Source organism: Corvus hawaiiensis, chromosome 3 (assembly GCF_020740725.1).
Source record: "Corvus hawaiiensis isolate bCorHaw1 chromosome 3, bCorHaw1.pri.cur, whole genome shotgun sequence".
Lineage (NCBI taxonomy): Eukaryota > Metazoa > Chordata > Aves > Passeriformes > Corvidae > Corvus > Corvus hawaiiensis.
In genome coordinates, this window is record NC_063215.1 from 69,130,216 (window position 1) to 69,155,209 (window position 24,994).

General features: G+C 40.9%; 1 protein-coding gene across 9 annotated transcripts in view; it reads left to right on the forward strand.

Moving 5' to 3' along the window:
* SASH1 (SAM and SH3 domain containing 1) overlaps positions 1-24,994 on the forward strand; it is a 534,286-nt gene that overhangs the window by 476,223 nt on the left and 33,069 nt on the right. For 7 of the 9 annotated variants that reach the window (XM_048296504.1, XM_048296509.1, XM_048296508.1 and 4 more), the window contains 4 exons: positions 7,498-7,538; positions 8,853-8,939; positions 10,208-10,320; positions 11,883-11,984. In XM_048296504.1, coding sequence (XP_048152461.1) covers positions 7,498-7,538; positions 8,853-8,939; positions 10,208-10,320; positions 11,883-11,984 — 343 coding nt within the window. Of the gene's footprint in view, positions 1-7,497; positions 7,539-8,852; positions 8,940-10,207; positions 10,321-11,882; positions 11,985-20,551; positions 20,789-24,994 lie in introns of those variants that run through there. The other 2 variants (XM_048296505.1, XM_048296510.1) reach the window with 2 other exon arrangements.

Consider the following 24,994-nt stretch of genomic DNA (forward strand, 5'->3'; position numbering starts at 1 on the left):
TGCAGTAAATGTGTTCTTTAGCATTTACTGTTACTTCTCTGACCCCATACCATGTTCATCTAGGGATGTATTGTATATACAATTCCTATTATTTCACAGTGATGGCAACACCCCAAGGATGTTTACTCAGATAGGGGACTGAGCAGAGTTTTCTCATAATTGTAAACAGAGCATTTAAACAATGTAACCCAACTTTTAGCCTGTTCCCATTTTTGAGCATTCAAGTGTACATGACAGACTGATGAGCTCTGCATGTTTGCCAGGAAATCCAGGTTAAACCCAGTCCCCTGAACTCAGGCTTCTGCATCCTGACTCTCATCCTGTTTTTAGAAGAACTGGGGGGATGTTGCAGAAAGGAAGCTGTGTGTTTTCCCTCTTTGGAAGTAGATCTGTTTGCTGTCACTGTTTGCTCCATCAGCCTTTGGGCTGAGTTTCAGATGTGGTGTATCTGAGAACTGCCGGGAAAGAAAAGGAAGTGAGTGAGAGACTCAAGAGCACTGCATACAGATAGAATGAGGTACAGACATTCCTATATACTAATTTTTTTCTTTACAGTTGCTAGAGAAAGAAAGGATGAAACAAGGCTCGAGGTAACAGTTGTGTCCTGTATCTGATGTTTCAGTCATTCCCACCAACTTTGTGTGGCAGTGGGTATTAGGAATTGTCACATCCTATGTGAATCACCTGCACTTTCTTGAACTGTACCACTCAAGTGCACTCCTGACCAGTGAATGGTCACACTTCATATCAAGTGCCACAATTCACCCTGCTGTACTCCTCAGACTGTGACTCCGTACAGTTCAAACATTCTTGACCCTGTAATACTCAAGACCTAAATCCAAGACTCTGCCAGAGCAGGGAACTGGCCAGAAACATATGTGTCAGGCAGAAGGAGAAAAGCAGGCATGTGTGGTGTGCAGGTGACACGGGGCAACATTGCTCAAGGGCTTTGCATTCCCCTGGTGTGGGGGAGCTGCTGTGCTCTGGCAGCTGCATCCTCAACTCCCTACTTCAGCTGCTCCTGAGGGCAAATGTCTGTCACCCTCTGTGTGTGCAGGATGTACCAAGCCACTCACACGTTACATTCATTTGTTTGAGTTTGGCCAGATCTCTGATGGCTTGTTGGGAATGTCACAGCTGGAGCTCCTCAGGCAGTGTGGCTTTCTCCGAGGTTGTTAGTGGGCAAGCAGCGAGGCCACAGCACAAGTGGCTGCTATCTGCATTGTATCTGTTGTCACTGAAGGAGAGACGATTGACTGAATCTGTTTTTAAGAATTTTTTGCAATGAGTGTGCCATAGTACAGCCGTTCAGTGTCCCATGGTATAAACTGCAAGTCCGTATCAACCTAAGGCTGGCAGAAGGCTTACATTTCAGTGTTCTCATCTTCCACAATGATTTTCAGTGAAAGCTGCAGAAAGGTTCGTACAGGCCTCAATTCTGCCTCTTTCGGTACACTAATCTACTGGCCTTTGCCAGTAGTTTTTAACACTTGATTCCCTAGTCTTCTTTCCCTGCAGCATCCAAACTGCAGGTCAAGATTTGAATGCAGGAGGTTATTAAATCCTCCCTCCAGGTCATGGATGGGGGGACTTAAATTCTATCAGCTTAGATTCTGGCAACTTCTCAGATGCCCAGATTAATTCTGGCAGGTATTTGTAAGCTCATCTGCAAGGAAGAGGAGTGCAGGTCTGAAAGAGGATGTGAGGCAGAGAGAGGGCAGAAACTGAGAAGAAGAAAGCAAAAAACAAACAAGTCCCCCAAACTGAGGTAGCTAAAGGGTGCACTTAAATTGCCAAGAGAATAAATTCTTCCTTTTGCATAGTTTAAAAATGGAAAAGAATATTGGAAGAAAAAGAAGAGCTTTTTGTACTTGAGATGTTTGCACTTAAGATACATTTTTTTTATACCCTGTTCTTGCAGAAATCGAAAAGAATCAGTGAATGTGTATGGCCCTGTTTTCACTTGTTTGAGGCCTGATTTAGTCAAAGGCAAATTATTCATGCTGCCTTTAAACAGCCTCCTCAAGAGAAGTAGGGCAGGAAACTCCCACAATAACCCACACAATGGGAGTGAGAGGCCAGCCAAACGCCGCCTGGGACACGTGAGGAGGGAAACCAGTGTGCCTTTGAGCAGCTGGAAGAAGATTTCAAGCCTGGAAATTTTGTACAAGGAAGTATGAAGGGCTCATTTCACAAGAAAGTCTGACTTGTCACAGCGAGTTGAGATGGCACATAGTGAGCAATACGCAGGGAGCAGGGAAGCATTGCCTGCAGCGTTGGGCCCTGCTCTTTGCACTCAAAGAGTTTTTAGCTGGCAATTATCTGCCCCCTGGATGGGACCAAGCATTCTGTTATTAAATACATGACGTACCCCCATCTGCCTGCTGCCAGTCCCCAGACCGAGCCCATGGGACCGGCTTGGTGACTTCCATGCTGGTGATGCTACAGAGTACACACACACACACAGAGCCCACAAGCAGCTCAGTGTTTGTTTCCACTGAGAAAGTTTTGACCTGCTTAAAGAGCCATTGCTATGGAAACCTAATGAGAAGATAATTGAATGAAACCTCTTTGCTTTCCATCCCTTTCTCACACTGGTGCCAGCAAGGTCAGAACCTTGCAGGCCTTCTTTCTCTTCAGGTTCATGCAAATTTGATAAAAATACCAAAGGCCCATTTTCTTCCCTTTGCCAGCTCCAGTTAGATAAATTACCTTGTATTCAGTAAGGAGCAGTTACAAGTCTGTCAGTTTTTCATACTAATTATGTAAGTGGGCCATTTCTAATGCACACGGATAACCAAATGACTTTGCAGCAGAGCCAGCATGGGCTTTTGCATTGGTTTATTCACCACTCTGAATATGCATAATATTTGTATACTAAAAATCACATCTAAACCATTTTCCTCAGTGTACTATAAATAATCATTGGTAAGGAATGAGAGGGGCACTATCAGTTTATTGAAGACGATAGCAGTAGTTGTTTCATCATCATATGGTGCTATGCACCTGTGGATTTTATGATCCATAAATGAGAAGCAACCATTTGTTAAAGCACATCTGCATTTAAAATATAAATGGCCATCATTCTCAGTTCCCAGATTTGTTCTGTTTTGAGAATGATGAGATTTCAGAAATCAACAGGCACATTCATGAAAGCAGCGCATGGTGTCATTTGTTTCCTTTCCCAGTTCTGTGGAGTACCAGCACGTTCTTGGGGCACATATGACCGTGTCTCTTGTAAAATCAACCACTCTCTATGCAAGATTAGCCCTGGTGTTTTTCTGTCTGGGATCAGAATCAGTCCAGAGTTAACAGGAAAGCTGTAGCCTAGTTAAAACCAGTCTTAATATTATCAGACTGGCTTAGTTGGCTTGTGATCCAAATGTGTGCATTGGTTCTTCCTTGTGCACCAAGTTTTGGAGCCACTTCCAGGTTTCAAAGGTATTGCTTAGGTGTAACAATTTTATCCCCACTGTAGCACTTCTATGGAAAGATAAGATTCAGAGACCATTTTAGATGTCAGGCTTTGACATTGCTCTTACAAAGAGCCCCAGGCTCCAAAACAAGAACCAAAAGTGCCCTCCAGAGGCAATCCTTATGATGTCTTCAGTGTCTAAGATGTCTGGTCAGGTCTCTTATCTTTCAAGCAGCCTCCTATAAAAGCAGTTCCTTAAGTTTTTGAAGTTGTCCTCCCTTTCTCTACCTACTGTTGGAAGTTTGTCCAAATAGTTAGGAAATGTTAGCTTCTCTTTTTTAATTTTTTGCAGCATGTGCCTGTTCCTGTGCCTGCTTTATTAACAGGCAGTAAGTTAATCTTCTTGCAGCTTTCCAATTTGACAGGCAAAACTTTCCTAGCTTTCTTTTGTAAGATAAGTTGTCCAGTTCTCTGGCTATTCTAATAGCTTTCTCTTTACCACATCTAGTTTGAACTCATCTCTTTTGAGCATGAATAATGATGGTTGTACAGCCATTCCCATATATATTTGTTTTTCATATTCTTCATACTGCCATTGGAATTTCCTTTTAGGAAAAAGCCTTTTAGGATTAATGTGTAGGTTTTTTCTCAGTCATCCTTTTCCACCTGGTATCCCCAGGTACTCTGTCATTTGCAAACCTCCAGCATTTGAAAGACTGACTTTTGTGTCCGTCTTGTTTGTGCATTTGCACATTTTAGTGTTGAATGTGTACTCATTTCTGTTAAGCCAGTCTTTCTAATCAACAAGTTCCTTGTCCAGGTTCTCCGCTCCAGCTGTTGCTACTAAATTTTGTGTCACTGATCACTCCCTGAGTGGCGTGATGTAATTTACTAAATTTTGCTCAAACCCATCAACTCTCTAAGGCAGTAATATTTGGGTACTCTCAAAAGTAGCTCCATTTTTAGATTATGTATTGTGTTTTCTCTTTGGGGGTTTTTTGAGCTTTTTTTCTCATTTGTTTATTTCAGCAGTTTGGCTTGAAGAGGCACAAAGTACTGGCCTAGAGATGGTTCAAGATTTGTGAGATAAATGAATTAAAGTTTTGACCCCATCCGTTGCCCATTTCCAGAGATTATGGGTTGATAAGAAAATACTCCTTCCCTCTGGCTGTAAATCTTGGTTTTTTCCTCATTGTGTGAACATATACCCATACATTTCTTCTGCTTTATGTGGTGACAGAGTACATTTCATGTGAAAGCTTGCTAATGAAGTTGTACATCAGACCACAACAAAAATGAAGGCCTCCATGGTGGAGTAATGGCATTTGGCTCCCTTTCAGACACACAGTGCTGAAACTTCTGCCAAGTGTCACTGCATCATTAACTTTCAGTACAAGTTATCAGTCTATGAATGGAAGAGCACAAATCGCTTTCAGTGCACGTTCACAGAAGCGCTGCAGATTTAACAGAGTAAGGGAGTGTAATTTGCAAATCAAACATACAGTGACTCCAAGGTAGTATGGATTTTTCACCAGACGTCTAGGAAGTAAAATGCTTGATTGATTTCACTGAGGATTTTTAAGCATCAGAACTGTCTGGTGGAACTAAAAAGCAAGTGCCTTATCAGGCACTACGTGGTAAGTTTTGTTGGCATTTCCATCTCTTCAGAGCAGCTGTTAGCATTTTCAAGGTCAGCCCAGGCATGGAAGATTTCCTTTTTAAAGAATGCGTGAAAAGATAATTGGAATTCGCATCCTCTGATGAAACTCAGCATAGTTCTTAAATCAGTTATAAATGAGAAGGTGGTCTGCTTGCTGTGGATCCTGCTTTTCTCCTCACACCCTCTGGTTCAGGCACATCAGAAGTTTGCTCCTACTGCCCTTCCCCTTCTTTGGAGGCTGGTTTATGGTGAGTTGGTGGCCTCAGGCTAATTCCTACTGAACGGATGTCCACATCACAAACATTGCCACTACACCTGCTGCTTACTTGCATCGTTGTTGGCAACTGTGCAAGAGAAGAAAAGGATTAAAAGGAATTTGGAGGCCACAGAGCACAAGAGACTGCCTTAGAAACTGTCCACTTTGAGGGTGATTTCACTAGTAAGGCAGTTCTGATCATTAAGAGATTTCATTTTCTAAGGATGGTGATTTGGTACATTTCATGGATACTAAATTCATTTAAAATAAATAGAATAACTGCTTGATGGGTGGAGTCTATGGTCATGTGAAAAACATGTAGCGGATTAATTCTGTCAGTTCCAACAGAGCTTGGCTTTCATTAAAAGAAAAGTCTCCATATACAACTCCACATACTTTTCATCTGATTTACCTTTATTTAGAAAAATACTTGCTGAAAACTTTGCTTTGAAGTAAGTGTCTGGATGAATTCCTGGCCCTGTTGAAGGGCTTTCTCTAGAAATTTTTACCCAGGTAGCATGGGGCTTGTATTTTTCACCTTTCACCAGGCTTCTTAAAAATTAAACATCTGGTGGCATATTATTGGCTTTTCCCCTTCAAGAGTAAACACCAGCAAGGAAAATAGTAAATGTCTCCCTCCTCCTGGTACACTAAAAATTTGAAGGTTTTTTGCCTCAATTTGTTTGCAGTTTGTGCTGGATTAAATGTCTGATCAGTCTGAGTTTCAAGGAGGTTGCATTTCAGAGCTTCACTTTGCCCTCCTTGTCTAGATGAATTACTAAATCACACTGAAACGTCATACTGTCTCGTTTCCCCTTTAATGATATCTTTGCAAATTGATGAGCATGTGTTTCCTGCTTACAAGACGTTGGCCAGTAATTGCTTATGTCTTCTAACACCGACCTGGCTTGAACTATAATTTCCCTTCGAGTGGTTTAGTGAATTGATCAGAAACTCTTTATTGCCCTCTGCTGGGGGTCTGAGAGAGCTAAAGGAGCCCGTGCAGGCAACTCTGCATGGACAGCAACAAGAGCGTGTCATATGTGTGTTATTATATGGCCTCATTTAGAGAATGGTTTGGCCTGAGGTCTCCTTGGTGCGCTGGGGTGTGCGTGTTTCCATCCTGCATGGCTGCAGTACAGCCACCACACAATGGGACGTTGGCGTGTCATGGGTCCGAGCCCGCAGCAAAGGCACCACAGTGATGCTTTGCACGTGGAGCCTCCAGCAAAGCTCTTGATGCTGGCAGAAGTCATTTCCCTGGCTTGCTGCAGCGTGGTTTAACTAGCAGTTCCCACAGGAAGGCTTCAAAGAAGAAAGCAAGGTTTGGTAATTTCTGTTAGCTCCTTTTATGCAGACATTAAAAAAAAAGGCCGTGAAGCAGGGTGATGTTGTCTCATCAGAGATCTCACAATGAACTGTTGGCACTGAGTTGGAATCCATTCTAGAAAACTGGTTCAATGAACATAAAGAGCAAGAACAAAAGAGTTATTTACTATTTTAGTGAGTTGTTTATAAAGCCCATATTCTAGACTTGACTAAGTCTGTCCAGCTAGCTTTTGAAGAAGCAAGCATACAGTGAGGAGAAAGCACACAGCAGGGATTTGGGAGAAAGAAGCTGCAGTCTCCAGTCAGCTACAGTTGCACTTCATAGGGTCTGGAGAAACTTTCTTCACCTTGTCTTTAAATCTCTACTACTGTCTTCCACACGGTGGCTTCTGGAGGTGTAATGAGCACATATTTATAAAGCATTGTCAGATAAAAACTGAATAGGCTTAAAATTGGTGTACAGCTAAACAAGTGCAGCATCCCAGTTCCACAGTTTTTAAGGCAGCAAAATTACTGTTTTGCAAATGCAAGTGGGGGAACTATGTGAATAGTTGTTTTTCTGAGGAATGCCTAGACTCCTTTGCCTTAACCATTGGTTTCTGTCAGTATATATTTTTCTGTGCTGGTCACAAGAGGCACATTTAAGAAGGAAACTCAGTTACTGTGGTCAGACCAGTAGGTTCAGTTTTTGTTTCCAACTTGCTGTGTTGGGGAGAAAAGGGAAGAGAAAACAGCTCATGATATATTATTTGGAAACTATAATTTACTGTAACCAGACAGCTCCCCTGAAATGTGAGAAGCCTGCATCAATAAGTCCATTTCTCTTTTTTGTCCTAGGCTCTCCATTCATAAATCAAGTTCGGAAGAAGGCTCTGTAGGTCAGTATATTTCATTTTATTTGATTCTCCTATGGAATTCTTAAACAGCTTTTGAGTTTTGCTTGTGCTGGGATGTGAAGAGCTGGCAGAAGTCAGCAGCGTTTGTGTGTGTGGAGGGTGAGTCTCCGCAGCTTTCAGTTTGATGCTGAGTGTCTCAGTGATCACTAAAACTGCTCAGCCAGTATTGTCATGTGATAAATACGCCTCTTTTGACTTGTTATATTGAACTGAAAATGTTTGCATGTTAGATAACTGCTAGCCTGTCCTTTTGTATTCCAAAAAGTACCACCACCGGTAAATAATGGGGGTTCTTCAATATTTTTATCCATGTCATGCTAGAGTCTCTTTCTTTGTTCCTGAATTTTTTTTTTGCTTATTTGAAAAGAAAAATAAAATTGGAAGGTTTTTCTTGTTTGTTTCCTTGTAATGGTATTCTAGGGACATTTCCACACAGTCTAAACTTAAGCTGTATTTCAGAGAGTCAGCAAGCCCAGCTCTAGGGCACCCAGGGCAAGATCCTAAATACTAATAGCTCTTCGTCAGTAGCATTTCTGCCAGATCAGGCACAGTATGTTCATTTGCAGGTGGCATAAACTTTATAGCATCTGCCCTGGCTAATTCAACAGAACACAGTTATATATGCCCTATCTTGAGCTAAATCCCATTTTTCTTTCTAGACCAAATTATTTACTTTCAGGTCATCAGTCCATATGGAGATCTGATACTAGTGGACATGGAGACCCAGCCTTGTACAGTCCAGGCATATAGAGAGCAGGAGTCAGATGTAGCTGATGATCTCATGCCAAGTAGCAGAACGTGTGTATGTGCACATGTGTGTGCATGTGTGTGTATATATGTTAATGATTTCTCTATAGGTAGGCACAGGCATACTAGAAAGTCACTTATCTGAGTTGTGGCTTAAGCTCCATAATCGTGATTCAGTTAAAGAGAATAAACCAACAAAATACTTCAAAAACACTTCCAGACTTGACATGAACAGCTCAACAGACATCATAATTAATGTAAAATATTTTCTGTTTATAATTTTAAATATCTAAGTTACTGGCTTATCTCAGTCCTCTATAGCATTGGCAATCATAAAAGAATGTGCATTCCCCTGAAATAGCTACATCAACATAGTTATAGTACAGAATAAATGAAGAAAACCAGAAAATTTGAGGGGTTTTTATTCTTGTTTCTCATTTAAAAATACAATGTAATGCTTGAAAGCTTCTCTAGAATTTACTAACTAATGTTTCTTTCTAAAATTCTTTTTCCCTTTCCCCTCATTCTCCCACTCCACTTTCCTTTTAGGGAAAGCAGACTGGAAAAAGAAAAATAAGTTTTTTTGGCAGAATTTCCGAAAGAACCAGAAAGGACTAATGAGGCAGACTTCAAAAGGTAAAGCTTTTTCAAGGGTACACATCCTATCTATATAAAATGTAAGGAGCCAGCATCACAAAGGAATAAAATGCATTTGTTATAGTGTGGCAGCTGGGGTCTGTGGCTCTGGAAGGTTTGGTTCGTCATGACAGTGCTCAGAATGAAAAATCAAATTCTTGAGACTGCAGTCATGAGGCTGGGATGCCTTTGGTCCTGTCTGTCAGTGATGGCACACATGCAAAGTGATGCAGTAAATATATATTTATAAGTAATATATGTAAATAAAAAAAGATTCTTTTTTTCCCCCCTAGTCCTGACTTGATAAGAAAAATACTGTTCTGTTTTAATTAGAAAGATGTTTCTCCTTTTTTTGGCATTTTGTTACTTTGACCTGTTTGCTTTAGGCTTGAATCCAGCCTCTCATTGTAGAAGACACTACAAGAAGGTAGTAAAAGTGCCTCTGGTGACTAGTGGAAATGCCAGATTGATTCCACTTGAACTGTCAGGTGTCTTTCTCTAGTTCTTCTGCATAAGATGCAGCTGTGGATTGCATTAAGTATTTCTCTTCACACAGAAAATTTTTGTTTCCCCATGTGTATCTGTTAGATTCTTATGTTGCAAACAGATGCTTCTCTATGTCTGTGTGTGTTCAGATGGATTGTGAAAGATGACAAAAGCCCATTTAGTAGGTCCAAAAGGGGCACACTTTCAGTTAAGTGCGAGTCCTTGCAGTTCTCGAGGCAAGTTCTAGTTGTCTGTGCTGACATGCCAAGCACATACCAGAAGGAGAGTCCAGTACATCTGGCACCATGGGCCAGCTTAGTGGGCGATTAGACAGTCTGGACAGATCACAAGCAGTGGCCAGTCCACAGCAGAGAGCTGCAAGGGCCCGGCGCAGCATTCCTCAGCAGGCAGGTTCTGGCAGGTGAGTGCTGGACTTTTCCAGCATTAGCACTTTCTCTTTTAATTCTTATCTTTCAGGGTCAATAACCATGTGATGATGGTCAGTTTTTATTTCTCCTTTTTGTGCTTGCTTGATTTCAGTGTCAAAGCAGACTTAGTTTTTTAGTTCTAATTTGCTTCCTATTACTGCCCAGTTATCTCAAAAATCATTCAGTTCTTTAAAATCATACCATGAGCCTGCTCTGGGGAGGGTCTGTTTCTGGCCAGCCAGATCCACGTGGCAACCAGATTTCAGAGCACTGGGAAAAATCCAGTTTCAGTGTACCCTGCTCTGTGCATGAATTCTTACATGTGTCTAAAATATTTTTGCTTTTTTTGTGCAGGAGAGGATGTCGGTTATGTGGCCAGTGAGATCACAATGAGTGATGAGGAACGGATCCAGCTGATGATGATGGTGAAAGAGAAGATGATCACCATTGAGGAAGCACTTGCTAGGGTATGATATGTGCATACTTCAATATCCTTGACAAACATGTTTTGGAACGTAGGATATATCAGTCTGGAGTTTTACTTTGTTCACAAAACAGGAGAAGGTGGAGAAGGCCTGCCTGTTTACCCCATTGCAATAGGTATCATAGATTAGATAGCAATTCCTTTGTTTATTGAGATTTAGCTCAACCAGAAATAGATATCCAGTACATGGTAAATTAATAGAGTCCTAAAAGCATTGCTTCTCTCCCTTAACAATAAAAGGTGGTAATCAGAGAAAAGATTAAGTGTAGACTTTTTCATTGCAGCTGTCTAAAGTGAGGGAGAGGAATCTCTCTCACTTGTACTAGCTCTTACTTATCAAGTATGTTCATAGGTTTAAGTACTAATAGAAATGTTTCAGGTTTTGCTGAGCTTGCCTTACTTGATCCAGCACACTTATATTTCTTACTATTCTCCTTTAAGCTAAAATTTCTTCTGCTTGTTTCTTAGTCAAAAAGGTGACCTTTTACTTTAATAACCTTCAAGAAAACATATTTAGCCTTTTTTGGCATATGACATTATGTCAGATATACAACGCAGTGGCTGTCACAAGGGTTTCTTTATAAACTCTAAATGTTAATAAACCACAAGGAAAAGAACTATAAGATACTGCATTTGTGCAGCAATAGGGCCAAGGTTTTAATTGCTCAGGAGCCAAAAGAGGGTTAAAGTTTCCACACAACCTTTGTGTAAAGTACTGTGATGGAACACAGGGTATTCTCTATGGGCTCCATTAGAGAAAACATCATATAGATTGGTTGGCAGTCAGATAAATATCTTTATCAACACACTACATCGTGAAATAGATGATTGTAGAATATAAATTTATGTTAGTATCTGAAGAAAGTATTGCTTTGCTGGAAATCATATAATGAAAAAAATGCAAAATTTTAGAATTATTGTGTTGGAATATTGGGAATTCTTTTTCTTCTCTGCTGTTAAAATTTGGTGGGGTTGTACCTGATCTGATAGCTCATATATGAACTGGTAGAGTTTCCCTCTAGTGGTCTGAGCTACTAGCAACATTTTTTATTTTTTTAATATGGGTTCTTGATCCTTTCAACACTTTGATTCCTGTAGTATTGGTTTTGTCTGAAGCCTTTTACTGGAAAATGGGAGAGATTTTTTTTTTTTTTTTTTAATTACAAAGGATGGTTCCTAGTCTTTAGTGCAGATCATTTTCTTTATGAAGGAAATTGGCAGGTCACTGTGATTTAGTCTGTCCACTGTAAACTGTGCCTCTGAGATGGGGATGTGTAATTTTTGTTTTACTAACAATAGCTCATCAAATTTCAGTATTTACAGATCATTTTCTTCTAAGAAAAAAAAACAACTCATTTTTAGAACTTCTGGATGTAAGTCAATTTATTTTGAATAAGTGAGACATGCAGTGCAAAAGTTCAGTTTTTCCCAGTTCCACAATGATACAGGGAAAAAAAATGAAATTACATTAACTCTTGCTATTTTAATGAAGATTAATATCTTCTTGTCACTGGAAAATATTCTTTCTGTCTTTTCAAATTTCAGCTGAAAGAGTATGAAGCCCAGCACAGGCAATCAAGCAGTGTAGATGGTTCAGAATGGCCTGATGGTTCTTACTCGACACTTGATGGGTCTTCCAATTGTAATGTAAGTACCTGTCATTGTGATATAGCTCCCCAGTGTCATCTAATATTTAAATTCTTTCATTGAAGTACCGAAATATCCTGATTTACCTGGCAATTTCCTTAATAGCAAATGTGTCACTGACTTTGCAATGCTCCGTTCTGTCTGCAGCAAATCTTTAACTTGCATTATAAATCTTCAAAATCTGTTGGCATAGACTTCAACAGTCCTATTGTATAATCTCTCTTTTTTTTTTCTTTTTTTCCTCTTTTTTTTTAATCTAGCCCTTTGTCACTGAGCTTTTGAAACACAAGTGGTCCCCAGCAAAAATCCCCTTGTTACAAAATGCACAGAAAAGGGCTTTTAGGTCATTAAACGAGAAGTTGCTGGTTCACAAGTAGAGTTTCTCAGTCTTTTCTAGCCCTTGACAATACATTCTAGATGAGGGTCTGACTAAGTCCTAGCTGGCTGCTGCCTTCAAACACTTCTGTCTCTGCATTAGCAAACTCATAGCCCAGAGTTTGTGGCTTTTGTCATAAGCAGTAAGGCAGCTTTCCTCCCTTGTTTTTGCTTCTGAGCTGTTTAACTTCTGTTGTTTTTATGGGCACCAGACAGTCTTTGTGTTATGCCATACTGAATTAATTAATTTTTCCTTCCAGATATCTTCATTTCCACTGAGTAGTTTATTCCACTTCATTTCTCTAATTGGAAGTTCACAGATAAATCTTAGAGAAGAACACATTCAACTGTCAAATTCAAGCTCTTTGTAACCCATAGAATTGAATCATAGGCTTTTGAGACCATTGGTTGATTTATTTATTTTATTGTCAGTGGAATTTCCTGCGAACTGTAGCAGCCGGTTTGCTCCTCCTTCCTAAATGAAAAAGGGAATGCAATGTCATTTTATGAGATGTTTAACATATTTGGTAGCAGAGAAAGATTTTGTTGTTTGTGTTCACAAAAATATGCCCATCTTTAGTTACACTGGAGCAGAGGGGAAGTGATGTTGCCTTATACTCTGTTCTGATATATCAAAAATGTACAAAGAATAGAGAAGGAAGCATCCTGACTCTCCTGCACTGATTGTTTAGCCAGCTGAAAGATGTCTTGATCTTTTCCTCATTAGTATTTATAGCTTGAACTTTCCCTTCTTAAGGCTTTTGTCCAGGGTACCTATAGCATAAAACCCTTAAAACTCTCACTTACCATGGTCAAATCTCAGAAGGATACTGCATTTCTCTCTTAAATCTTCTGGTAGTGGTTTATGCTTGTGTTGAATTTACTGAAAGCTGTGTGTATCTCTTGAGGACTGAACATGATTCAGTATTTCTTCCCTAAAGGAATGACTTGGCACCTTTTCTCTAAATTTTTTTTTCCTAAGCCATCTTTGCATTTTGAGCCAAGAGCTGTTCTGGTAGGATTTTAACCAACTTTCTGCTAACTTCAGTGGGGGATCTCTATTCAATCGCTGTAGATAATTCTCAAGATTTTTGCTCTTGCCTCCTGGTTTTTGTCCCGATTGCCTTTAACAGAAGCTGTGAAACTGCTTGCCTTCAAAGGAAAACAAGATCATCTGCAGAAATGAAACTACATGTTAGAACAAAACTCAGCTTGACTTTTTTTTTTTTGTGGACAAGAATGAAACTGGGGTTAACTGGGGTGAAGGACTTTGGGCTGTAATTAACAAAAGGGAAAAACAAACAATGAAAAGTATCAGGTGTGTCTAGAAATAGGATATGTGTTCACCCAGATTTTTTTGCCAAAGGACATCTCTACTAATCTGCAATGACCAGCTTTTGAGACATGCAAAGATGATTCCATTTTCAAGCCCTTTCTTTCCCAAATGGTTTCAGTGCCATTTGTGTGATTTGTACTCTGTGTATTTGGAACCTCAACTTAAAATTACCCCACTCATTTTATATAGGCCATGAAGCAAAGATGGTTTTCCATATATTAAAAACATACTTTTAGGTAGCCCGCTGCCTTATAACCTCAGAAAGTAATTGAAAATACAAGTCCCTGAAATAAACGTTTCTGGTTTGAATTTGAAGTCCTTGGGCAATGGTTCTTCTGGTTCTGTTTGCTTTTTAAATTTGTTTATTTATTTTTCAGTCTCACAGCCAAGTTGTTACTAGGCAGTTTTTAATGAAACAGTGTGATCATTTTGTAAACAAAACAAAAAACAAGTTAGAATCTAAGCAATGAGAGAATCTAAAAATGAAGGCAGAATGTCTGGAGTGTTCTAAGATTTTAAGTAATTCTTTCCTTTCAAGCCAGCTCTGTCCACAGCACACAAATAATATCTAAAGTACATATATCATTAGTTATTGTTTTCCATTTTAGGAAAAGACCACTTTTTAAAAAAGCTTTTATAGCTATCATGTGTTTATGACTAACATAACTGGTGTTGATTTAAAGATTCTCATTGATTTGAGGATTCTGTTTTCCAGGTTCTACTCTTTTAAATTACTGTACCAGGAAATGGAAGCTTGCGTTTCGTACCCATAACAAAACTAAACCCTAAAAATGAACCACAAAGGAGTGAGGAGTAGAAAGGTCAGCATCCCAAGGGAGGCAGCCCCATGTCAGTGCTGTGCTGTTAATTGTATGTCCTGTTTGTTTGTTCATAAGAAACAAATAAACAAACAAAAGCCTTGCCGAGTCAGTAGGTGACTTGTTTCTTTGCCACTTTAGAGTAGTTTCTAGCTTTCAGTCTCACCACTGTGGTCCCGTTGTTTCACAACAAAGTATGTGTGTTCTTTATTTGCTAATGTGGGTATGCAGTTGAAACTGTTTTTCTTTTTAGTCAGATGTATCAAAGCTCTAAAACACCTCATCATTTTCTTACAAGTTTATTTCTGAATATTTATGTTTCATCTCTGTTGCAATGAAAGCAGTTCATAGTAACACTAGACAAGCTTTCATTGCCTTGTGCCAAGCATTAGGATGTAAAGCAGGTGCAGATTACAAATGGATCCCTTTCTGGATTGTAGATAAGGCCCTATTTGTCCTCAGGAGTCAGAACGTCCAGGGAAAGAGAGGACTTCAAAATTGTATCACATTCTTTACACTGAGGTGCCTTTTATGCTTCTTAAAGATAGAAGCGCATTTGATAACTTTTGGGGGCTGACATTCTCAGTTCATCTAAAATAGGGTTGCTTCATCCCCAGAGCCCTTGCTGGGATGGCTCCAGCCCAGCTTGGAGAACCAGCACTAGGAGAAGTCAGTATGTTCAGTGTGTCAGTCACTTTCTTTCCTGTGCCCTCTGCTAAAGACCACTAATCGTACCAGTTGCCATGTTTCGTGTCAGAGTGGGGAAATGGAGAGAAGCACAAGGGAGCTTGTGACAGAAGTGTGTATCGTACATGTGCTGACACTGACACAAACCACTAATTAATTTCAGTGTCAGTTTCTGTAGATGCAGGTTAATTACAACTTCACTTATCTCTGGACTAAACTGGTTTGTTGGTCTCATCGTCTGTATTTTGGTTTTGATCAGCGGGTAATGCTCAGCCATCCAGCACACCTCTAGGTAGTGTAGCTGGCCTTCGTTTGAAAGGTGCTACAGTGAGCTGTGCCATGCTTGTCTGACCCCACCTACCAGATGTGCCTCAGCAGCCTCAGGAGAGAGGCCGTAATATTTAGGAGTGGGGAGAACAAAAGCAGCATCTCCCTCCAACAATATGGCCCACACGTGGGCAGTGGAGGGGCCTGCAGTGCTGTTTTACATCCCTGCCCCCCCAACACTTCTTTTCCCAGGATCACTACATTACCAGTAGGAAACTGGCACCCAGTTTGTTTTCTCTGAGGAGAGTGGCAGCAGTGGTGCAGACCTGTAAGTAGGCTGTGCACATCTGCATCTGCTGTGAGGCCAGTGCTGGGGACAATTCCCGCTGGTGTTGCCTGTTTTTTTCCGTCTTCTATCAATCCATTTTTTAACAGATGGCAGTGCATTGAGTCCACACAGCAATAGCTCTAGCTGGACTGGGATAATCATTTGTTGCTCCTGTTCTTACTATTATTTCTTTTTTTTTACCAAGTGGTTAAATGGGGCTAAAAGTTGAAAGGCTGTGCAGAATTGGGTTTGTGTCTGCTACAAGCATCAAAGGCAGAGTAACAGATGAGAATGGACTTGGAGTTGTGTTCATTTCAGTCCCAGAGATGCTGAAGCTGTTGAATCAGGATTGTGTTACCCATTGTACAAACCTGACTCTGCCAAAAGACTAAATCTGATATAATTATCTCTGACTCATGACTGTCATTACTGTGTTGTTTGGTAAGTGTGAAGAATAGGAAGAAAAGAAATAATGAAAGTGTAACTTCTCTAGCACCAATTACCTCAAGAATAAATCTAAGCATAATTACAGCAAATCCACATTATTCAGGGTTATACTATATTTCAGTATGTGGATGCTTTCTAAATGCAGCTATTTTTAAATTTATTTTTATTCATAGTACTGATGGGTTCTTAAAATTTTTAGCCATTGATTGACATTACTATTGCTCATAATACAGAACTGTTAGCATAAACAGGAAAAAGTCCATTTGGTATAATCAGTTAAATTTGTTAGAAATAAGCTCAGAGTCCATGTATATTGGGAATCAGCATTGGGTATCCATGGAGAGTAGAGTATGATGAGGTTTGTTTTACTTTAAACAGTAGTATTTAATTTGAAGCAATGTGAATATTTTGAAGTGTTAGCCCTGGTTTTGCTGTTATCCCAGGACTCACCATTTTTGGTAAGGTTTCTTTTCCATAAAAGGCTAAAGGGTAGAAGAGCATTTCTGTGTTTTAGTTCTTCTTGGAGAGCTTGTTGCCGCCTCCAGGCCGTGCATGCTCTTTCAAGTAACAGAGGGGAGCTGCTGCTGAGCATGGCTGTGAATGAATGCAGAGCTTTCATCTTTGCTCCAAAGAATCTAGTGACCCAATTTCTGTTAAGATTTCCTGAAAGGCACTGATGTGCCTCATTGTATTGGATGGTGTATTTATTATTACTACCCAAATTCCTGTAATACTGTCAGTGCTTAGTAACAGTTATGATGAGAAAGAACCTATAATAAGACATGCTTCAAAATGGTAGTGGTGAATTCCCACGCTATGTGCCAATCACAGGGACTGTCCTGGGAGGCATTGGCTGCCCTCCTTTTCCACTGATCACAGGGACGGTGTCCAGCACCTCTTGGTGAAAGCTAGTAGCAGAATTACAGCATGTTTTGTTATGATCTTTCCCCTCTCTCTATCTCTGCATAAGAGCAGGAATTCCCATGGGTACAGTAATACAAAAACCTTCATGAGAGAAGTGCAAATCATCATTACAGTTCCCATGACACAACCCAAAGTAAGGTCAGTGCTGGGGAGTGATGATAGCAAAGCAAGAGACCATTGATGTGTTTGTATTTGGTTTTGTAGAACACTCTAAGGAGTTTTTTACTTATTTTTTCTGAAATTTTCCAGAACACTTCAGAATTTGCAGGAGAAATTGCTGCGAACTATTTAAGAATAAAACTGGGTCACCTCTTTAAGTATTGTTTACCATGCAAGATGCACCCTTGTTGTTATCAGATACAGCTTGGCTAGGTATGTATCCCTAGTGGGACTAAACATTGTCACTACAGGATTGTACTGAGCAGCTGGCAGTAATGTAGCCCAAATAAACCTCCTGCTTGCTGCCAATAGGGGTTTCTCCTCTGTTGTAAAGTCTCTGAGAAAAATCTTCCTGCTGTCATGACTCAGAGCTTACAGTAACACCCAAGCAGTGGCTGCAGTTAGGCGTGTTCATAACCACTTCTGTTTGCCTGCATTCGGACAAGCCCTATTGACTTACTTTATTGCAAAATGTTTGGTCATGTGTTTGAGGAGGATGGGAGGTGGGAAGGCAAATTAATTTAATATTTATTCTAACATACTAGTTCACTTTTTTGTACTGTTTTTGCCTTTTGGCAGCTGCCTAATTTTTCTGCTTATTACCTAGAGGGTGGGGGCGTGGTACCAGCTTTTTCCTGTTCTCCATGCATCAGCCAGCAGGAGATGCTATAATCCATAATGTGGTTTCACTGCTCCCCTCTTTTCTGAGACCAAGCCTATTAAATTAGAACAAAGCTTTGCTCAGTTCGAGAATTAGGAATCTCAAAAGCCATGTGTTTCACTGCCCTGTTTGGCAGACCCAGGCTGAATAATCTTTGCTTGTGGTACAACAGAAAATTTTAATTGCCTGCTCATTGGTTACCACTTGTCCCCCTTCCCTGACGCTGGTGTTTCCTTCCTCATGCTTTGGATGGTAACATTAACAGCTTGATTGTTTGAAGATACTCTAAGAATGTAATTTAAGTTACTACAGCCTTCACTAAAGGGCTCTCATTCTTTTCCTTTGTTTCTCTGATATGAATTTTGCTGTGTTTCATATATTGCTGTTTCACCCTTGGTTTTCCAAGAAGTCGAGAGGTGGGTTTCCAGTGGAGTACTCCATTTGTTAATAGTACAGCCTATGTCAAAGAATAGGAATTCTCCCTGGATCTTCATAGCCTTGCCAAAACACAAGATTCAGTTGAGAGAGTCTTGTTAAAGACTTTTGTTTCCATGTATAGAGGAGTCTGCGGGAGAATTGGAAAAGAATGATGTATTGTAACAGATACAGAATAATGTAATACAGAGCTTCATTCTGCTACGTATACCTATGACAAGTGGTACATGAGTACAGTTGTAATGTCATTAAAATTAATTATGCTAATCAGTGAGAGGAGTGCTTCACCATGAGGAAATGTGTCTGGCTTGCAGATACAAAGGTCGGCAATGTGCTTCACAAAATTAAACTGAAACCTGGAAACAGTTAACAGAGAGGAATTTGTCTAAGCAGCTATTCTTGTATCAAGACAGACCTCCTGGGAGAATTAAACTTTTATGCTCTCGTTACTTATGACAAATATTTCCCACTGATTTCAGCAAGCAGTGTCGTCACCAGCTAATGTGTAATATATCTCTCACCAAAGTAGCCATTGGATGCTCCTTTGATTTTCTTATAAGTAATCACAGACCAAACCCAGACATGGTTACCTACGGGGGCTGACACTGCACATTTCAGACTTGCACAGCCCTTGCAATTCATGCTCTGGGCAAAAAAATATTTATGACCTCTGTTAATTTTCTTTAAAATTTTGGAGGCCATCATTTGTAACTTCAGGATGTGATGTAGCTTATCACATCTTAGCTTCCTGCAGTTTTCTATAAACAGCCTCTGCAAGGATTAGAGGTCTGTGAAACTTTGTTAATGAAACCCAAAACCTTCAAAACTCAAGTTGCAAAGTCCCAAACTTAGATCAGTTTCACTCATGGCCATGAACTTTTAAGGGAATCTGGGATACATTTCAAGGAAGTCGCTGTCATGTTTCACTTGATGCAGGCTTGTATGTTATTGAAACTGGAGAACACTAGCTGGTTTTATCTGAAGCTTAGAATTTTCCATAGGGCTTTACATCAGGCTTTTGGGGTTGAAGTAATTTAAGGGTAAGAACTCAGCTACAGGACACTAGTAAATCTAGCTTACATGATGGCTGGAGAGTAGAAAAGTTGTGTACAGTCACTAGTACAAAGGTGGAGAAATTGAAAAGGGCTATTTGACTGGGGGGCTCATTAAAATCAGCCAGTCATCAAAGGGAATAGATGTTTAGTCCAGTTATGATTTCACAATGTGATTGATTTGCAGTGAATCGAGATTAACAGGCCACTGATAGTGTGGTCCTGATTGAGGGGAATCTTCCTTGCCTTAGAGAGAATGCTGTTGTGGTATGCCTTTGCTACTGCTTTCCACCCCTGGACAGCACTGCTCCCAATAAGTAGCAGTTTTGGTCCTTGTTTTCTTGTGCTCCAAGAGAAATGTCCAACTTCTGGATTTTTTGTGAGGTTTGGGATAAGGTGTGGTTGCCTGTAAAAGGAATGCCAATGTACTTGAGCATCTCAGAGTCTGTTTCTTAGGAAGGGAGATCAGAGCCCAGCCTAGGTGGAGATGTTGAAAGGAGTACTACAATACTTCATAAAGCCACAACACAGCTAATTATGGACCAGCACTTCTCTTTCTAGTTATTATTTATGTTCTTTTCTAGCACGGAAACTGAGGGGAAAGATCAAAAAAAGTATCTAAGTTCACCAAGTTAAAAAACATTCAAGCAAGGTTTATTTTTCTTTCAAATTAGTCCTTCATAAAGGGAAATTCTCCAGGGATTTTTTGTCAAAAGAATTAAAAAAGAGAAAATAAAAAATGCCTGGTAAAGGGCTTAAGTTATATTTCCTATAGACACAGCTTCCACTCTAGTGGTGGTGTGTTGGAGGGTCACTCTTCATCCTTGCTTTGCAGAGATTCTCTGTATTTTTTTCTTTCACTGAAATTCCATAGACAGTAATTAAGGAACTGGAGGCCAGCAAGAGGTCAGCAAGCCTTCGTCAGTGAAAACAGGGATTGTTTGCCATGTACAACACTCCCTTTTTTCCTTGTGGTGAATAGAAGATTTGCTTAGAGCTGATGACTTATGCCTTTCTTGCAAGTTATGCAGCTAGCGAGTAACTGGGGGAATCAATCAGTGAGCAGAAAACAGCTAATTGAGTCCAGCATCACGCTTTTTTCTTCTTTACATATTCAGCACTGGAATCGGAGCCAGTTTGGTGTCTGATAATGTAACTCCAGAGACGAGGCATTTTGTGTGCAGGATTCAGAGCGAATACAATACTAAAGAAGAAGTGTCTGCTCCTAAATTTTAGGGTTACAAAGCTGACAGCGGTTGAGGACTCGGGGGAAAATACTCGAAACTGAGCTTTAGGCTTATAAATGCCGAAGCTGGTAAGTCACTGAGCATGTAGCATGATGTGGAGAGGATGTGCCTCCTGTTTCAGGGAGGGAGAAAGAGAAAAGGCTTTTGTGGTTATTCTTAGGCACAGCACAGCATGCATAGCTTTTCTCAGTTTTCTTTTTCCTTTCTGTGGGCTTTTAAGTTCTTTTCTGTTCTATTTTTCTGTCTCTGACTTTATCCAGGCATCTTTAATAAAAACTTTTTAAAGTTAGAATGGTTGGGATTTTTTGGCAGATGTAAAGCCTGCTGGAAAGAAGAAAGGACATGTGTAGCTACCTCTCCTAAAGGGAACAGCAAAGTCTCTTTGCATTTATTATAGAGCCTGTAGTTCTGAGGTGAGCTAGCCAGGGCTGGGGGATGTGATGTGATATGTCAGTGAATCTAAATGTAGTTTTTTGCCCCAATTTGCTGAACAAGAATTGTCTGGTAGCAAAAAAGAATTGCAGCTTGAGCTTAATCAGATATTAAAAGATTTCCTTTTTTCTTAGACGGAAGGTTTCCAAGAGATTTCAGTTTGGGGCTGAACTATTACTGGGCATAAAGCAAATTGTAAAATTTTAACCTCTCTCTAAATGGCTTCATGTAAATGTCATGTATGTTTGGGGTTTTTTATGGAGCTGAAGCAAATCAATCAGTTATGATAGCTTTAACTGGATGTTGTCCTAGCATTTCTTGCACATTTTTATTGGGACATGGCTACCAAGCTTTGCCTGTTTTTAAGGGCTGCTGCTATAACCCTGAAGTGTTTCCAAACAGTCCTATCGAAAGCTAGCTACTTACTTCTGGTTTACATTTTGTCAATTAATTCCAAGTACGCTAATAAATGTTAGTTTTCTCTGTCTCCCTCTCTCTCTGTGAAGCACTAACTCAAAGAGGGAGGTTAAGATTGTTATTTCTGTGGCGTGTGAAATGGGCTGGATGTTAGAGAGCAGCAGAGCAAGGCGTGTGCCCTGCCTCCTGAGCAAGCAGCACCAAAGAGCCTGCGTGAGAAAAGCAGGAGAGAAAGCAAGAAGGGTGCCAGAAGCAGAACTATAGAGAGCTCCTCTAGAATCCTCCTAGAATGTCAGAGTACGTGTGCTAATTTCCTATTTGTTCCTGAGCATAAAGGATTTTTCTTTGATCTTTCATATGAGATGATGCAAAGTGCGGCCTTTGGAGGTGCACAAGTAGGGAGTTTTCCAAGGTGAAGGGATGCGAGAGGTGGCAGAGGGGATTGATTTCTTACGGATTTGACAGCATCTTCATTGTTTGTGGCCACATTTGTTTGCAGCAAAAAGCTGGGCAGTGGGTATGGGCCTTGGCCTCTCTGTAGTTTTCCAGCCGTGTGGTACGTGGTGGCTGCAGTCCTCTGCATGCAGTTCTTGGTATTTCCAGATGCTGTTAATATATTCCCTGTTTCCCTGCAGTCCTTCGCGCGTTTGTGCAGCCAAGCTCTCCGAGCTGGCGGGTTTCCTCACCGTGAGAGCATTGCAGATGCAGGGATGCACTTGCTCCAAGGCGCTCAGGAAGGGCGGCTCCACCCAGCCAGCCCCGCCAAGGGGCCCCGCAGGCTGCGCTGGGTCCCCGGCAGCCCGGCCGAGGCCTGCGCTCGCTTTCAACCAGCGCGAGTTTTGTGCATCAGCTTTGGCCAATTTGCTATGGTTTAGGGCTGTGGAGCCAGCTGTCTGCAATCTGATGTAATGTTGCCCTGGAAACCAGAAATGAAACACTTAAGCATTCACCACAGAATTACTACATACAGCATTAGCCAAAGTAATTAAAAGTTGAGCCATATGGGCTTTCGGATGGAAAAATTTGGAGCGGAGGAGATGGAAGTTAAGTTGTTCCTATTTGCAGTACTGCAAATCCATTTGTTGTCCCCTTGAGGGCACAGGGAGAGGCCTGCCTTGGCTGTGCACAGGGGTACAGGGAGCTGGAGGGGCTCTGGCTGCTCTGGCTGTTTTATCAGCACGTTAAGGACACCAAGGCTTGGCCTGGTGGAACAGCCGTGTGCCAGGGCCAGGAGGCGTTGGCAAGAGGGGGTGCAGCAGGGACTCCTCCAGTGCCAGAGAGGCTCTGGCTGAGCATCTTGCAGACACGTCCACTTTGTAACAGACCACGTCTACCCTTCTGCAGTGCTGCAGCATGCTGGAGTGCCTGTGAAGGGGGAAGAGGGCAAGAGGGGGCTGGCAGCTGTCTACATCCAAGTCCTGTGCCAAGGCCTCGCTGCTAGAGCTGTCCAGGAAGCCATTTCCCAGCCCACCACACTTTGGGGACACTGGGGTAATTTTCTCATCTGAAGTCAGGGACAGCTACCAAAAAAAGCAATTTGTTCACCGTGAAAGATGGGGAAGGTAGAGTGGGTTGGGGAAGTCAAAGCCTGGAAGTTCAATGATTTCCAAATATGTCAGTTATGGCCTGAATGCTTTACATTTCTGTTTTCTGTTTAATATTAGCTGTAAAAGAAAGCATTGCTTGAGCTGGAAAATTAGGCTCTGTTTCCCATGTGCCAAAGTGGAAACTTTTGATAATTCCAAGGCCTTTCTTAAAAATTTAATTCAAAAACAGGAAGCAAGTGAAGAGTAACCCTTTTTGGAAATGCATTCATTTTCAAGGAATCGGCATTATTTGACAGTAAAGTTTCCTGAGTGGCACCACTGGTGTAGTCACCATTTTTAGGCCTTTTTGCATAAACTTACTGTTTTTCTCTGTAGAAGATTTCTCTGTCATATGCTACCTGATATGATAGGAAATAGGCTGCTGGAGGGAGACTTGTCTTTCATCTACCCACAAAGCACGAGCTGTTCTCGCCTATCTGCGAAGCACTGGCGATAGACAGGATCTGTCGCTGCTTGTGGAGGACCCCAGCTCAAAAGGCTACTAGGAGTCCTGAAGCATTGGGGAAAACCAGCTGGCACTTAATTATGATTGCACTTTTTTTATTTTGAAGTATGGTGCCCTCTGTACCACCCACTCGGGTTTGATTTCAGTACCTTGCGCTGAGGCTACTTTGACTCTTGCTTTTGCTGTGGTAGTTGTGAATGCAAATGTCAGACATTGTAAAAGCTCTTTTTTCGTTGTTGGTGTTGAGTCTTCATAACTCTGAGGGGGCCCAGTTCCTTATCAGATATCAGTGGTGCAAAGCAGGTCTAGCTGTTTATTCTTCAATGAAATCCTGGGTGGGAGGACCAGGTATGAGCTGTTCTGTAAGTCTAACAGAGCTCACAGTTTCACAAGCAGTAGTCTTGCAGACCTAGGGTGTACAAAAAGTAATGATGGAAAGCAATCCCCTAGAGTAATTGCATTTAAAATAAACATATCTTGAGTGCAGAATATGCATGATGGTTGCTTTCCAGGATGCACTTAATGGCCCAAGAAGTCTTGCCTGAACTTCTTGATTACAGTCAATAATCCATTCATCATCTTATCTAAATGTGTCTGTCTTGTTTGACGTATCACTAAGTTGTCCCAGGCATAATCTCTGAATTAATGCTCATCTTGTTGCTTAATTTGTCTTGATGTAAACAGCCCTGGTACTCTTTACAGTCCTATTTTTCCTGAAGGAAATTTATTAATTACCTAGCCAGTCTGTAACCACAATAAACACATTCATGCAATTCTTGGATGATAGAATGACAATTCCTACAGCCGTTAATGTGGTCAGTTTGGTATTCCTCCTTATTTTGGAGTAACACAAAGTTTGTGGGAAATTGGTAATTGACAGTGCCCTTGCAGAAAGTCGCCAAAGTTTGCTCTGGTGTGGTTCTGGGGCCTTTGTGAGGTGCATGCCTGGGAGGTAGGCTTTCAGAGCTGCCCTGGCTCTTTCAGGCTCTGTGTGTGCCTTTGGAAGTATACCAGTGCAACTGCTAAATAGTGTCCTGCCCCGTGGCATCTGCCTTTAGTACCTCATCCTGATATTTAAGTGCACTACAAAAATACAAAGCATTTTTATGTTCAGCCTCTTATTTATCCTCCAGATAATCAGACAGCATTTTTGCTGGGAAGAGAAGGGGATGGCTTTTATTTGTTTGTTTGTTTTTACTTGGCTTGCATCTGTTGGGGATCTTTATTTTTAAAAGTTTCATTAAGGAGGAGAAAAAAGGATGAGCACACTGTGGAAGCCCAGATAGCTGCACTGACAGGAAGTTGCATGAGGGTTTTTAGAGCTGACCATTAGGAATGCTGTGAATTGGCTGGGACTATGAGTGAAAACAAAG